Source organism: Poromitra crassiceps (assembly GCF_964638095.1).
Source record: "Poromitra crassiceps genome assembly, chromosome: 18".
NCBI classification, from domain to species: Eukaryota; Metazoa; Chordata; class Actinopteri; order Beryciformes; family Melamphaidae; genus Poromitra; species Poromitra crassiceps.
In genome coordinates this window covers 26,699,750-26,712,760 of record NC_139636.1, presented here as the reverse complement: position 1 = coordinate 26,712,760, position 13,011 = coordinate 26,699,750, and the positions used below count along the sequence as shown (strand labels likewise).

The 13,011-nt window shown below is 46.6% G+C and overlaps 1 protein-coding gene across 1 annotated transcript in view; it reads left to right on the top strand.

Annotated features, from left to right (window-relative positions):
* Positions 1–599: 599 nt before the first annotated feature.
* The window catches only part of fkbp16 (FKBP prolyl isomerase 16), a gene marked incomplete at its 5' end in the record, with an annotated part of 29,569 nt that continues 17,157 nt past the window's right edge, over positions 600–13,011 (top strand). The window contains 3 exons of the mRNA XM_083654796.1: positions 600–1,050; positions 1,322–1,491; positions 1,895–1,983. Of these exons, the coding sequence (XP_083510922.1) occupies positions 600–1,050; positions 1,322–1,491; positions 1,895–1,983 (710 nt within the window). The remainder of the gene's footprint in view (positions 1,051–1,321; positions 1,492–1,894; positions 1,984–13,011) is intronic.

The following is a 13,011-nucleotide window of genomic DNA, read 5'->3' as shown; positions in this document are numbered from 1 at the left end:
ATTTCAAGCAAATTCAATTAGAGATGGCAGCCCCCTGAGATCTTATTGGTGGATTGCATTCATGCAAACTGCATTATGGGGCAGCGCGATGAAGTCATTAAGGAGCTTACAGACGTTCTGGCAGATTAGGTTCTCCTCTCCTAATCCCACAGATTACCAGCACACAAACCTGCTGACTGAGAGTGCTTCGTTGCGCTGCGCAATTTCTTCACGTTGATCATTTCTTGTTGCTCCCACGCCACTGGACTATGTAGACGAGAGTGACACCAGCAGCAGAGAGACGAGGTCAAAGTTCAACCGAACTGCAAACACTCCGCAGCTGCAGACAGGACAAAGCTCTTCAACTAACTGTAGATCAAGATAGGATTTAAAGATGCGTTTTAAATTGGATTCCATGAAATACGGTGTCTATTTTTGAAGAGATTACATTCTGTCTCTAGTGGATGAAGATGCTTTTTTGTTGTAAACGAGCATAGGTGGCAGAAGTTGATTCACAACAGAACCAGTACCAAACCCACATAGGTGCAACACAGGCTCGACAAGGAGGATCGTCTCTTTTGGAGGCTACCCAGGTGGTGTCCCTCGCTGCCTGCAGTGAGATGGAGACAAAGCCATGTTGTGAAAAGCACAAGGAGTTTGTGGTGGAGCCTGTTGAGCTTGAGGTAAGGGAGGCCATTTCTGGGCTTGTTGACAAGGATAGTCCAGCGGAGCTGTCCCATGGGCCTGGACCGGAAGAGGAGGATGAAGAGGAGAGTGAAACAGAGAAGAGTGAAACGGAGAGTAATGGAGGAGAGAGTGAAGGTGCGACAATGAAGAGTCCCTCCGAACCTACAGAGGGAGAAAGTAGACAGACAGAACGTCAAGACGGGAAGAACCTGAGAAAAACAAACAGCTGGAAGACGGTCCGATTTCAAGACCCGTCGCCTGTAGAAGTGGTGTTGGAGAGGGACAGCTCAGCAGAGAGTCTCTTTCCAGAATATTCAGTGGAAGAGTGGACTTCCTCTACCTTTGAAGAGTTGTTCATGGCAGAAGATTGGATAGACCTCACAGGTAGGCTTGCGGATATATCAGGACACAATACATTATAGCACATCACATTAATAGCCATATTTTGTACCTAAAATAGATCCATAGTCTTGAACAAATTTAAGTAAAATTTGAACTGAAAACAAAACCAGGACCAAATGTGTAGCCAAATTGTCTAATCAAGATCGGTCACAAGTTGGTTCAGCGGCTGTTTCTGACTGACTGCATGGATACCAACAACTGGCAGATAAGACCCCTTCACCTTCCATGAGCTTCTCTCCCCTTCCTCACCCAGATGAGCGGCTCTTGAGGAAGAAGGTGTTGGAGCCTGGGCCCCTGCATGCCCTGCAGCCCACCTGGGGCCAGGAGGTCACCGTCAAAATGCAAGGTGTCCTGGAGGACCGGACGGTGGTGGAGAAAGACTGCAAGCTGGTCTTTGTTATAGGAGAGGGAGATGTAAACCAGGTGCGAGCTTTGAACCTTTCTGCCTCTTTAACATGCGCATAGGAGAATCACACTGTCCCCCCCCCCCCCCAGTTCCCCTCCCCCCGGACAGGCGCCCCTGACCAGGACTCATACACCCCCGGCTTCCCACCTGCAGACATGGCCAGTCGTGTGTCTAGGAATCGTCAGTACCGCTGCCGGGTATTGAACCCGGGGGTCTCCGCGGTCGTAGGGGAGTTCTTTTACCTCTACACTACCCAGTGCACATCAGCAAAATGGCTGTTCTAGCTTGTGCCACTTTCATCAAGTATTATGTCAGTCATTTTAAGGACAGTAAATGACACAATGCTAAGATATGCCTAAATGTATTCACAGTAACTATGTTAAAGGATGCCAATAAAACTGTGCTGTTTGACTCCTGTAGGCCTTGGAGGAGTGCACTATATCCATGCAGAGAGACGAGATCGCATTACTGCTGGCAGACCCACAGTATACCTTTGGACATCTGGGAAGGTAAGGAGGATTTTGGCAATTATTTCCCGGAGCACCGTGGTATTAGAAGACATCATCTCTGACTCTGACAAATACTAATTTACCCATATCGTTTTTTGTTTTGTGGTTTACTTCTGTAGTCGTGGGGGTGAGGAGCGCGTTGAAACTCAGATTTGGTTAGTTATCGTCGTCCCGATTTGAAAAAAGTCAAGTGAAATCTATCGTCACTCTAAAGAAGCCATAGGGCTTTTTATACCTGTTGCTGTGGGGGCAGCCTGGCTACCCTCAGTAGCAAGGCTAATGAACCATAAACAGGAGCAGATGGCTTCCTCCTAACGCCATTCAGAGGCAGCCAGAGGCCAACACCTCCCAACCTATGGGAGGAGGACGCCACTCATATTACAGCCAATGGCTTCGGGTTTATAAGCCCACACCATTAAACAGCCAGTATAAACACAGAAGAGCTTCGTGTGCTACGCATCGAAAGCTGTAAAAGTGTTTATCGTCTCATGTGTGTTTAGAGATACAGTCACTTCGACACACGTGAGAGAGTGAGACTTCGACGCGCCGTAATGATTTGGGATTACTTTTCAGACTGCAAAGAACAGCATTTGAATGGAAACGTCTCGCCTAAAAGATTTAGGTTATAGCAAAAGGGTGTTGTAATTGATTTGCTATTTGGTATTATTTTTTCGAGCAAAACAATATCCTGTCATTGTTATTGCTATAGTGATTTTTAAAGATGCACTACAAGCATTTTTCACAGCATAATTAGCAGTGTTGTTTATTTAATTTGAATGTTAAGCTCTATGAGTGGACAAACAGTACTCTCCAATCAACCCTTGGCAACTCATAATAACTATCACTGAAAAAACCAACAGTAATTAATACTGGAAAATGTGCCGTATATTCAGGCCTCCATGTTGCCAAAACAAAGCTCGATGTATTCCTAGGAGGACACGTTTTGCTGCACTGTTGAGGACAAGTGCTGCCCAATGAGATTTCAAGATGTTCAGTCAGCTACACTTGACATACCCATTGAAAAGCTGTGGGGAGGAGGAGTCATGCACAAAAGCAACACTTCAGGCACCCAGAGCTATCATGCAGTGGCACAAGTATTACAACGCTTAAAGGAACACTCCGCCCATTTTCAACCAGCTTTGTATCATTAGAACATCAGTAGTATATCAGAAAACTGTAAACTGTTTTGAAGTCTGTCATTTAATTTGACAGTTATTGAGTGTTAAAGTGTGGACCAGTGACATCACTGGTCCACACTAACTCAAATGAATAACTCATTAACTCAAATCAACTCTCAATAACTGTCAAACTAGATGAATGATGAATAGTTTGACAGTTATTGAGAGTTGATTTGAGTTGAATTAATTTGAGTTAGTGTGGACCAGTGATGTCACTGGTCCACACTTTAACACTCAATAACTGTCAAATTAAATGACAGACTTCAAAACCGTTTACAGTTTTCTGATATACTACTGATGTTCTAATGATACAAAGCGGGTTGAAAATGGGCGGAGTGTTCCTTTAATGTATATGAGTCATAGCAGGTTTGCATCAAAGTGAAAGTGCAAGCAGGGTGCAAGGCATCTATTGCTGTATATATGGGCATTCCAAGAACTAAACCTGGTGACGCCTTTGAACTACTTTCAGTAGGTCGCTGGTTGGCTTGGTTCCAGCCTTAAAACTCGTTATACTGTATAAGGATTTTTCGAAATGTCTATGGACAAAATGAACTGGGGAACCCTCTTCCAGCCAGGGCAGGAGACGGCGCGGGACTGTTCACCTCTATAATTACCCAGGCACCTCTATAATTACCCAGGCATATTATTATTATTATTATTATCATTATTATTATTATTATTATTATTTTTTTTGTTGCCAGGACGCATGTGCTGTGTGTGCTGCACGCACGGTCCTGGCCTCTGTTGTGTGCTGTGTGTGTGAGGTTCTGTTTGTGTTATGCAGCTCTATGGAGGTGATGATGGGACATGGGTGGGAGGTGTGTGTGAGTCGGGTCCTCCGTGTGGAGAGAGAGAGTCAGTGAGGACGGGGCGAGGCAGCAGGAGGTTGGGTTAATGATTGTTTTGATGCTCCTGATTAGGGTTGTGTGCTGTGGACTCAAATGTAGCCGTGCCCCTGAGGCAGACGATCACAGCATCACGCCAGGCTTTTAAACACTGCTGACATACCGTGGTTGTCTTGTCTGATCCTCTCCAAAGTGGCTGAAGCCCAATGTTGCATTTGAAAACACATTTGATGCTGGATTGGAATGGGAATTGAGAAATAGATGAATTGAACAGCATGTTACAAACCTGGTGGCCTATAGTTACAGACCATCCCATAATATGCAGGGATACTCAACTTGCTTTGCCCGGGGGCCACTTTCATGAAATGATGATAGGAGGCCAGGGGCCAGTTAATAAACATACAATATCAATTTTTCTGTAGCGGATTGTAGGTTTTTGGGGTGTCAGCCGGAGTTTAGTCTGACAATGTTGTGCACACCAGATAGTTAGTTAGGTTAAGTACACATAGGTGCCTGGGTAGCGAGCAGACGGCGGTATTTGACAATTTAGCTGGAGCTCAGTCAAACTTTATTTCAAGTTTTTTATTGTGAAAACACCCCCGCACAGTGTCTTCACTTGCTCAAAATTGGAAATTCCAATTTTGAGCAAGTGAAGACACTGTGCGGGTGTCCATTATTCTTCTAAGTGATTCTACTCCACCTACGCACCTGCCACAAGACTTCTCAGGTGTGCAAGAGACTTTGGTTGAAGTTTTTTATTGTGAATTAGACTCCAATTCACAATGAAAACGAACGTGAAATTATTAGAAAATGGTCGGGGGGGCCACTCTGCACCCTGTCGTGGGCTGGCCCCCGGGCCGCAAGTTGAGTATCACTGCCATAATGGAATGGTCCCAGGTTCAATCCCCGCCAAATCCATGTGTCCTGCTGCTGAAGTGCCCTTGAGCAAGACACTGATCTCTCATAAGTCGTCAGAGAAACATAATACATGTTGAGGTCTATGAGAAGACATATTTGATAAAACGTCTCATTTAGGCAAAGGAGCTGACAAGAGTAACTATTTGAAGCAGAGAGATAGAGTCCTTTCAAAGGAGATTTGACAGTCACAGCATGTCTTGTGCTGTCAAATGAGAGACACAGACAAGGAGAGACATCTCATTACCCTCTCCCTGTTCTCTGCTGGTACATTGATTGAACTCTGTCAGTCTGTTGCAAACAACACGGCTAAGAGCACTTCACAGCTATTTGTCACAACAGTGGGCAAAGCTGGCCAGACAGTTTGATTCAGCACAGAGACACTGGAACGTTCTGTGCCGTGGTGAGTGGGTGATGGGCTGGGCTGGTGCAGCCATCCTAACAGACCGTTATTCCTGCATGCGGTGACGATGAATGAAACGCCTGGAAAAGTCTGGAGGAACCACAGTTTACCTTACTGACTACGACAGGCTAACCTGATGGGGCCAGATGGTTTGTTTTCACTTTACCTTACTGACTACGACAGGCTAACCTACTGACTACGACAGGCTAACCTACTGACTACGACAGGCTAACCTGATGCGGCCAGATGGTTTGTTTTCACTTTACCTTACTGACGACGACAGGCTAACCTACTGACTACGACAGGCTAACCTGATGCGGCCAGATGGTTTGTTTTCACTTTACCTTACTGACTACGACAGGCTAACCTACTGACTACGACAGGCTAACCTACTGACTACGACAGGCTAACCTGATGCGGCCAGATGGTTTGTTTTCACTTTACCTTACTGACTACAACAGGTTAACCTACTGACTACGACAGGCTAACCTACTGACTACGACAGGATAACCTACTGACTACGACAGGCTAACCTACTGACTACGACAGGCTAACCTACTGACTACGACAGGCTAACCTACTGACTACGACAGGATAACCTACTGACTACGACAGGCTAACCTACTGACTACGACAGGCTAACCTACTGACTACGACAGGCTAACCTACTGACTACGACAGGCTAACCTACTGACTACGACTGGAGTCGCCCAGGAAACTGTTTCAAAGGGCAGGCACTTTCAAAAAATACCTGGCAGGTGATTGGATGAACCCATCTGTCTATCATGTCACGGGCTCGCTGTCGCTGGTGTCACACCAAAGCCCGCCTACGTAGCTGCCGCCTCATAGGACGCTGATTGGTGCGAAACCACAGGTGGTTCAGATTCAAACCAATAGATTGGGGCGTGGCAAGATGCATTTGTTGTGTGATCGTGATCACATGATCTGGCGGGAATCCAGCTGCCTTGCAAGTTTAACCACATCAGGCAGACTGAGAAAAAATGGTCAGAACGAAATCAACTGTGAGGACCTTTGAAAGATGAGATGTGACGGAAGACTCGCTCGCCAAACTCGGCATCTTCAGAAAAAAGCAGTTATGTGTCACCAACGTTCCCCACTGAGACATGGCCGGAGACACGGTTTTCCCTGGAGGCGCGGACTGAATCCCATCAGTCAACATGTCATTATCAGAGATCAATGGAAACCAACATCTGTGGATCGCTGGACAGACCCAACTTCAACGCCCATAAAAAAAAAAACAGGGGGCGGCCCCCCCCCCTCGCCCCGCCCCCGGCCCCATCAGCTCTTCACGACCCCAAAGTCAACAACATGAAGTGTCACTGACAGCTGCTTTACTGCTTTACTTGTATCAGAGTAAAAGTGAGCTTGTCAAACTTGAGCCCGTAGTTAAATGAGCCTGCCTGTACTGTGTGCAGGGCATGCATGTGTTCTTTAGCCATATGTGAAATACTACACAACACATTTAAAGACCCTCTTCCGTCTAAACGGGTGGGCTGTCAAGTAAGGTAGGGTTACATTGGCCTGCCGTCATCAAATAGAAACAGGAGCCTACTCTGTGCTGGTTAGGGAAGGTGTTGCACTGCTCATCATTTTGGTCTCCTTTTGCATTCGTGGCAGAAAAGAGAACCATGTTGGAGAGGTGTTAATTAGACCACTTGTCAAAAGAGTTAAATTAATATCTTAATTAATAGCTTAATCCAAGCCCAGATGGACAGTGTCAGCCAGTCCATCATTCTGGTGTTGCGTCAATGTGTCATGTTGGACACTGCTGATGATTAGTACTATACTACAACATACACAAATAGATAAATGACGCACTAAACAAATAGCCTTCAATGGAAGAGCAGAGATACTGTGGAGACAGAACAGATGGCCGTCACTGTGGGTTTCTGAGTGGAGGAAAACAAACAAGTTTTACTGAGGGAGCAGAGAGGAATCTCCCCGCACTCTGACCTCTGACCCCAGGGGATCTGGGCCTGATGGCTGCTCAAGCCTTCATTACACCACCAGCCTCTGCTCCAGCACTAGTGGTGGGGTGGAGGGCAGCTCCAGTGATGCTACAGTTCGGCTTCAGCGCATGGGAATGTACCGCAGTCTGAACACCTTGATGATTGATGGTTATTGCATAATTTCCAGCGACCTGTGCGACTTCGTGCGTTCTTCTTGTGCATTTGCTGAATTATCATTTTCTGTCAGACTGCCACACTGTCAGCAGCACGCCAGAATAACAGGAACAGCCTGTACAATGTGTTTCCAGAGAATTAATAGATAACGTGCAATGATCAGACTTCTTTCTTGGGAATGTGCTGGAGGGAAATCTTTGTTGCCACTGTTCAAGAGGGCTGGCAAGTGTGTGGAAGCCTTTCTGAGACACGCCCATATCCAGCGTCTGAGACACGCCCATATCCCGCGTCTGAGACACGCCCATATCCAGTGGGGGAATGCAGCCGAAGAAGGTAACCGTGACATGCTCAGAGGAGAAAGGCATGCAAAACAATAGAGCCACAGCAGACATTGGCAACGTGAGTGTCAACCTTGAGACGTGATGAATGGGATTATGTCCAATGATGACTGAGGGTACTTGCGGTTGATGTGACATTGGCAATGACATATGACACATTCTCTCTCTCTCTCTCTCTCTCTCTCTCTCTCTCTCTCTCTCTCTCTCTCTCTCTCTCTCTCTCTCTCTCTCTCCCTCTCTCTCTCTCTCTCTCTCTCTCTCTTCACAACAAGGATATACAGTAGGCCTGGTGAGTGAGTCATGTACCTTCTCTGTGAGAAACAACAATGAGAAAAGAATTGACTAGTTCTTGTTCTCTAGCACTAAATGAGTGGTACGACTACTTATCGTTTGTGTGTGTGTGTGTGTGTGGGGTGTGTGTGTGTGTGTGTGTGTGTGTGTGTGTGCGTGCGCGTTCCTCCTCTTGCATAGTGCATAGTAATCGAGTTCTTATCAACAGTCGTATCATGATGCAGCTAGAACTTGCAGTTCCGCTTTTCCGTGACATGAAGTGGCTACACACAAATTAGCCTAGCCACCGTACACTTTGATGCACATGGCCACTCCTCCCCCTGATGGAAGATATGTAGCGTTTAGGCAATGCAAACAAGCTGTCCACTCTACTGAGGTAGAGTTTGTCTCTGAACTCAAGCAGCTGGGTCAAATGAATAAACTGACCCATTCTTCTCCAAAGGTGTCTCCTCACCATACACAAATAGGGAGACAAACAATCCCCTTTCAGGCCGTCAGAGGTCATTGAGAAGAATACGAGCCGACACCTGTGTGTTTGTCATCCGTGCTAGGCTTCCAGCAGCAAGTGAACTCTTGGCTTTCATGGTCGCGTGACTTCAACATGTTTTACATTTTGTTTGTAGCTTTCCTGGCATAGCTGCAGCAGGCTGCCTAGAAACCACACCCAGGCCCTCACGCTCCAGGAGCACGCCAGCAAGTACAGACAACTGTAACACACTCTCCAGATAAGATCTAGCTCTCACTCAGCATGCGCTCTTCTGTTTCTCTACACAACCTCTCTGCCCACACTGGTCGGCAGCTTCAACATGTTGACGACGTCGAACTAAACAGAAATGTCCCGATGAAATGGGATCAAAACAATGTCTTCTTTGTGTTTTCCCTCTGAAAACTTGTCCTGTTGATGTCACAGCAGTGTTTTGTGTTTGATGTGTGCTGCATGCGCCTCATCTAATCTGTCTGAATGTTTACCTTTTCCCCGACCGACTACTAGCAGGCCTTATCTCTCCCCGCCTCTGTCTAACACAGCACGACTCAGACTCTAGATCTACTTCTGCTTTTGTTTTGTTTTTGGGAAATTCAGTGGTGAGAGGGAATTTACTTACTGGGACAGTAAATCCACTGAAATCTCCCCATGTGCTTTTATTGAGTTTTTGGTAGAGAGAACATTTTTTAAATCCGATGGACTCAAGCTGGCTTTGTATTGCGTGGCCACCACTAGTTGTCCATTATCTCTTTGCTGTTATTTAATGGTCCATCATTTACAGTTCCTGCACAGTGATTGGCTAATGTGGACCAATCAACCTTCTTTCTTCCCTCTTAGTTTTGCTTGTTTGTTTGCATGGAGAGGTCATTTCTGTGTCTCCACAGTATGATTTCATCATCCCTTAGTAGAATAGCTTCCTCCCAATACAGGCAAAGATTTCCTCTTAAGCTGTTTTTCACTATAAATATGATTCTACAAAGAGGATTATCTTTGATCTTGATGGGCCCCAGATCAAAAAGGTTGACATCTGTATATGCTCTCCTGGAGCCCCTACCCCACCCAGCCTCACATGTTGTATCACATGTTGCATCAAAACATGCCGCATGTGCTGCGACACACAGGGGAGAAAGAGACACAAGTTTGCAAACAGTTCACCGATATCGCTTTTTGTCTATTGTTCTCCTCACTATGCGGTATTGTATAACACCACATTGTGAGCATTTTTCAGAGGAATGACATGCAAGAGGGGCACATGGGAGAAAGACACGTGAGGGCGGGCACTCCGGCTCTAATCTAGCCACCCTACCGGCACCTTTCCTATCTACACCTCTCTTTTTACATCCTCCACCACACCTGCTGTACACACACAGCCAATAAGATCCTCCACGCCTGCTGTACACAGCCAATAAGAGAGGGAGATTAGTGGAGCAGGACAACGAATAGAGAGCCACGCAGGGCTCCAGTTTCAAGTCTGAAGTAATCTAATGTGCTCTTATTTACAGGCAGGTGCCAGGACCACTCTCCTGTATATTGTGGGTATGTTGTGCCTGTCTGGGATTTATAATACGTAAGAGCGTTATAACAGCCATTATACATTCAGGAACCATTTAAGACAAATGAGTGGAAGCCAGTTTATTTGCACAGTCTAAGTTTAAAGTATCCAGAACAGAATCGCAAACCACGATACGATGTTAGGTCTTCCTCTATGTTATCCTCCGTGATGCACAGAAGCTGTTTCTTAGCCTGATATCAGACTGAATTGTCAAGTCGTTACACTCCATGTCCTTCTTCAGTCTGACATTACCTCCACTAACCGAGTTCCATAGGGAAAATCTACCTCTGGAATTCGATATTCCCAAACCAAACCAATCACTAGAAACCAACAACATATTCGCCTGAATATAATCCAGTGGGGGGAACAGAAAATAATCTCTCATTTGAATACATGTCTTCAAAGCAGAGTGCTGTTCAGATTTCAAAGTACTTTTAATCTATTTAAAACCGCCCCCCGGCATCTTATTGCAATCACCATATTGTTGTTAGGTCCGACACACTTGACAACTGTTTGAATTGAAAACGGCGATAGTCCCGCCCGTTGGGCTGTTTGACGCTGATTAGCTAATTGTTAGTCCCCCTTGGCGCTCATTGGACAAATCATTTTTTCAATTTAGGAAATCGCTGTTGCATGTCACGATGCTAGACCAGAAGCAGCCAACTCAGTGAAGTGGGTGGATTCAAATGTGTGGACCCAGACAGACTGCTCACTTCCTGTCCCACTGTGGCTCACAGAGCACATTTCCTGTCCCACTGTGGCTCACAGAGCTCACTTCCTGTCCCACTGTGGCTCACAGAGCTCACTTCCTGTCCCACTGTGGCTCACAAAGCTCACTTCCTGTCCCACTGTGGCTCACAGAGCTCACTTCCTGTCCCACTGTGGCTCACAGAGCTCACTTCCTGTCCCACTGTGGCTCACAAATCTCACTTCCTGTCCCACTGTGGCTCACAGAGCTCACTTCCTGTCCCACTGTGGCTCACAGAGCTCACTTCCTGTCCCTCTGTGGCTCACATAGCTCACTTCCTGTCCCACTGTGGCTCACATAGCTCACTTCCTGTCCCACTGTGGCTCACAAATCTCACTTCCTGTCCCACTGTGGCTCACAGAGCTCACTTCCTGTCCCACTGTCCCACTGTGGCTCACGGAGCTCACTTCCTGTCCCACTGTGGCTCACGGAGCTCACTTCCTGTCCCACTGTCCCACTGTGGCTCACGGAGCTCACTTCCTCTGCTATTAGAATTCTTTTGACTTTTCAGCCTACCGAAGCATGCACCTTTCTCATAGTCTGAGCTCAGACAGACTGTCTAGTGATAACAGGCACATAGTTGCTGGGCAACTCATGAACACACCTATTCTATATTTGTATTTGTAACATTTGGAGAATGGAAGCAGATGGGATAATGGTGGGACAGCTGTTATAGGCAATGAGAGCAGTACACACATATGTGTACACATACTTATAGTATACACACACAGACACCTGCTGTATCTATTTCTGGACTTTATCTACAAGGTAACATGCTAAATGTATCACATACTCTGGTTGAGTTGCAGACAATGATGTGTCCTGTCCTGTCCACACAATAACAGGGAAATGGCTTATGAGCTATTTGACTGCAGAGAGGTGAGAGATGACGCCTGCTGCCTGGGAGCTGGGAGGTAGGAGAGTCGTGGCAGACACTGGCTAGTGACGTGTGTGTGTGTGTGTGTGTGTGTGTGTGTGTGTGTGTGTGTGAGTGTGTGTGTGTGTGTGTGTGTGTGTGTGTGTGTGTGTGCGTGCGTGCGTGCGTGCGTGCGTGCGTGCGTGCGTGCGTGCGTGTGTGTGTGTGTGTGTGTGTGTGAGAGTGTGTGTGGGGGGGGGGGGGTCTCCGTCACTGGGACGTGGACCATGACTCATCTCAGTGAGACGTCAGTGCTTCGTCATCAGTTAGTCACACACACGCACGCACGGCACGCACGCACACACACACACACACACACACACACACACACACACACACACACACACACACACACACACACAAACACACACACACACACACACACACACACACACACACACACACAAACACACACACACACACACACACACACACACACACAAACACACACACACACACACACACACACACACACACACACACACACACACACCTACACACACACACACACACACACACACACACACACACACACACACACACACACACACACACACACACACACACACACACACACACACACACACACACACACACACACACAGTTTCAAAAATATTCCACTCAAAATTACAGGCTGCAATGCCTCAATGACAGGTCACAAAATAAAAGAAACAAGATGTATTTGAGCTTTAGGGATGAACTAAGTAGATCTCATTTCAAACTTGTAGAGCACAGACCTCCGCTAAAGGCCAACAGTTCAGTCTGCTATGATATGCAAATTGAATGATTCGGATCGGATCCGCTCCACATTTGAATGGGTTCTTCCTTTGACCCGTGCTACATCCTTCCACCAAGTTTCATGAACATCTGCCCAGTCATTTTTTCCGTAATCCTGCTAATAAACAGTCAGTCAGACAGACAGACAAACAAACGGCACAGAAAACATGGCCTCCTTAGCGGAGGTAATCAAACCCTGATGGTATTAGCTGCATTGCTGTTATGTGTCATATTGTTATTTCAGACAGACATAACACATAAGTGAGCTCATATATTGCAAAAGACCTTTCCGCAAACAGCACATCAGGTTCCCATTGTTTCCCATCATCAGTAAACTAGGCGCACGGCTCGTCGTTCCCACGTCAGCAGGCTAACTGCCTGTGGCGACTTCTGAAGCTATATCTCTGATGAGACTGACCCTGTGCCATGCCCACAC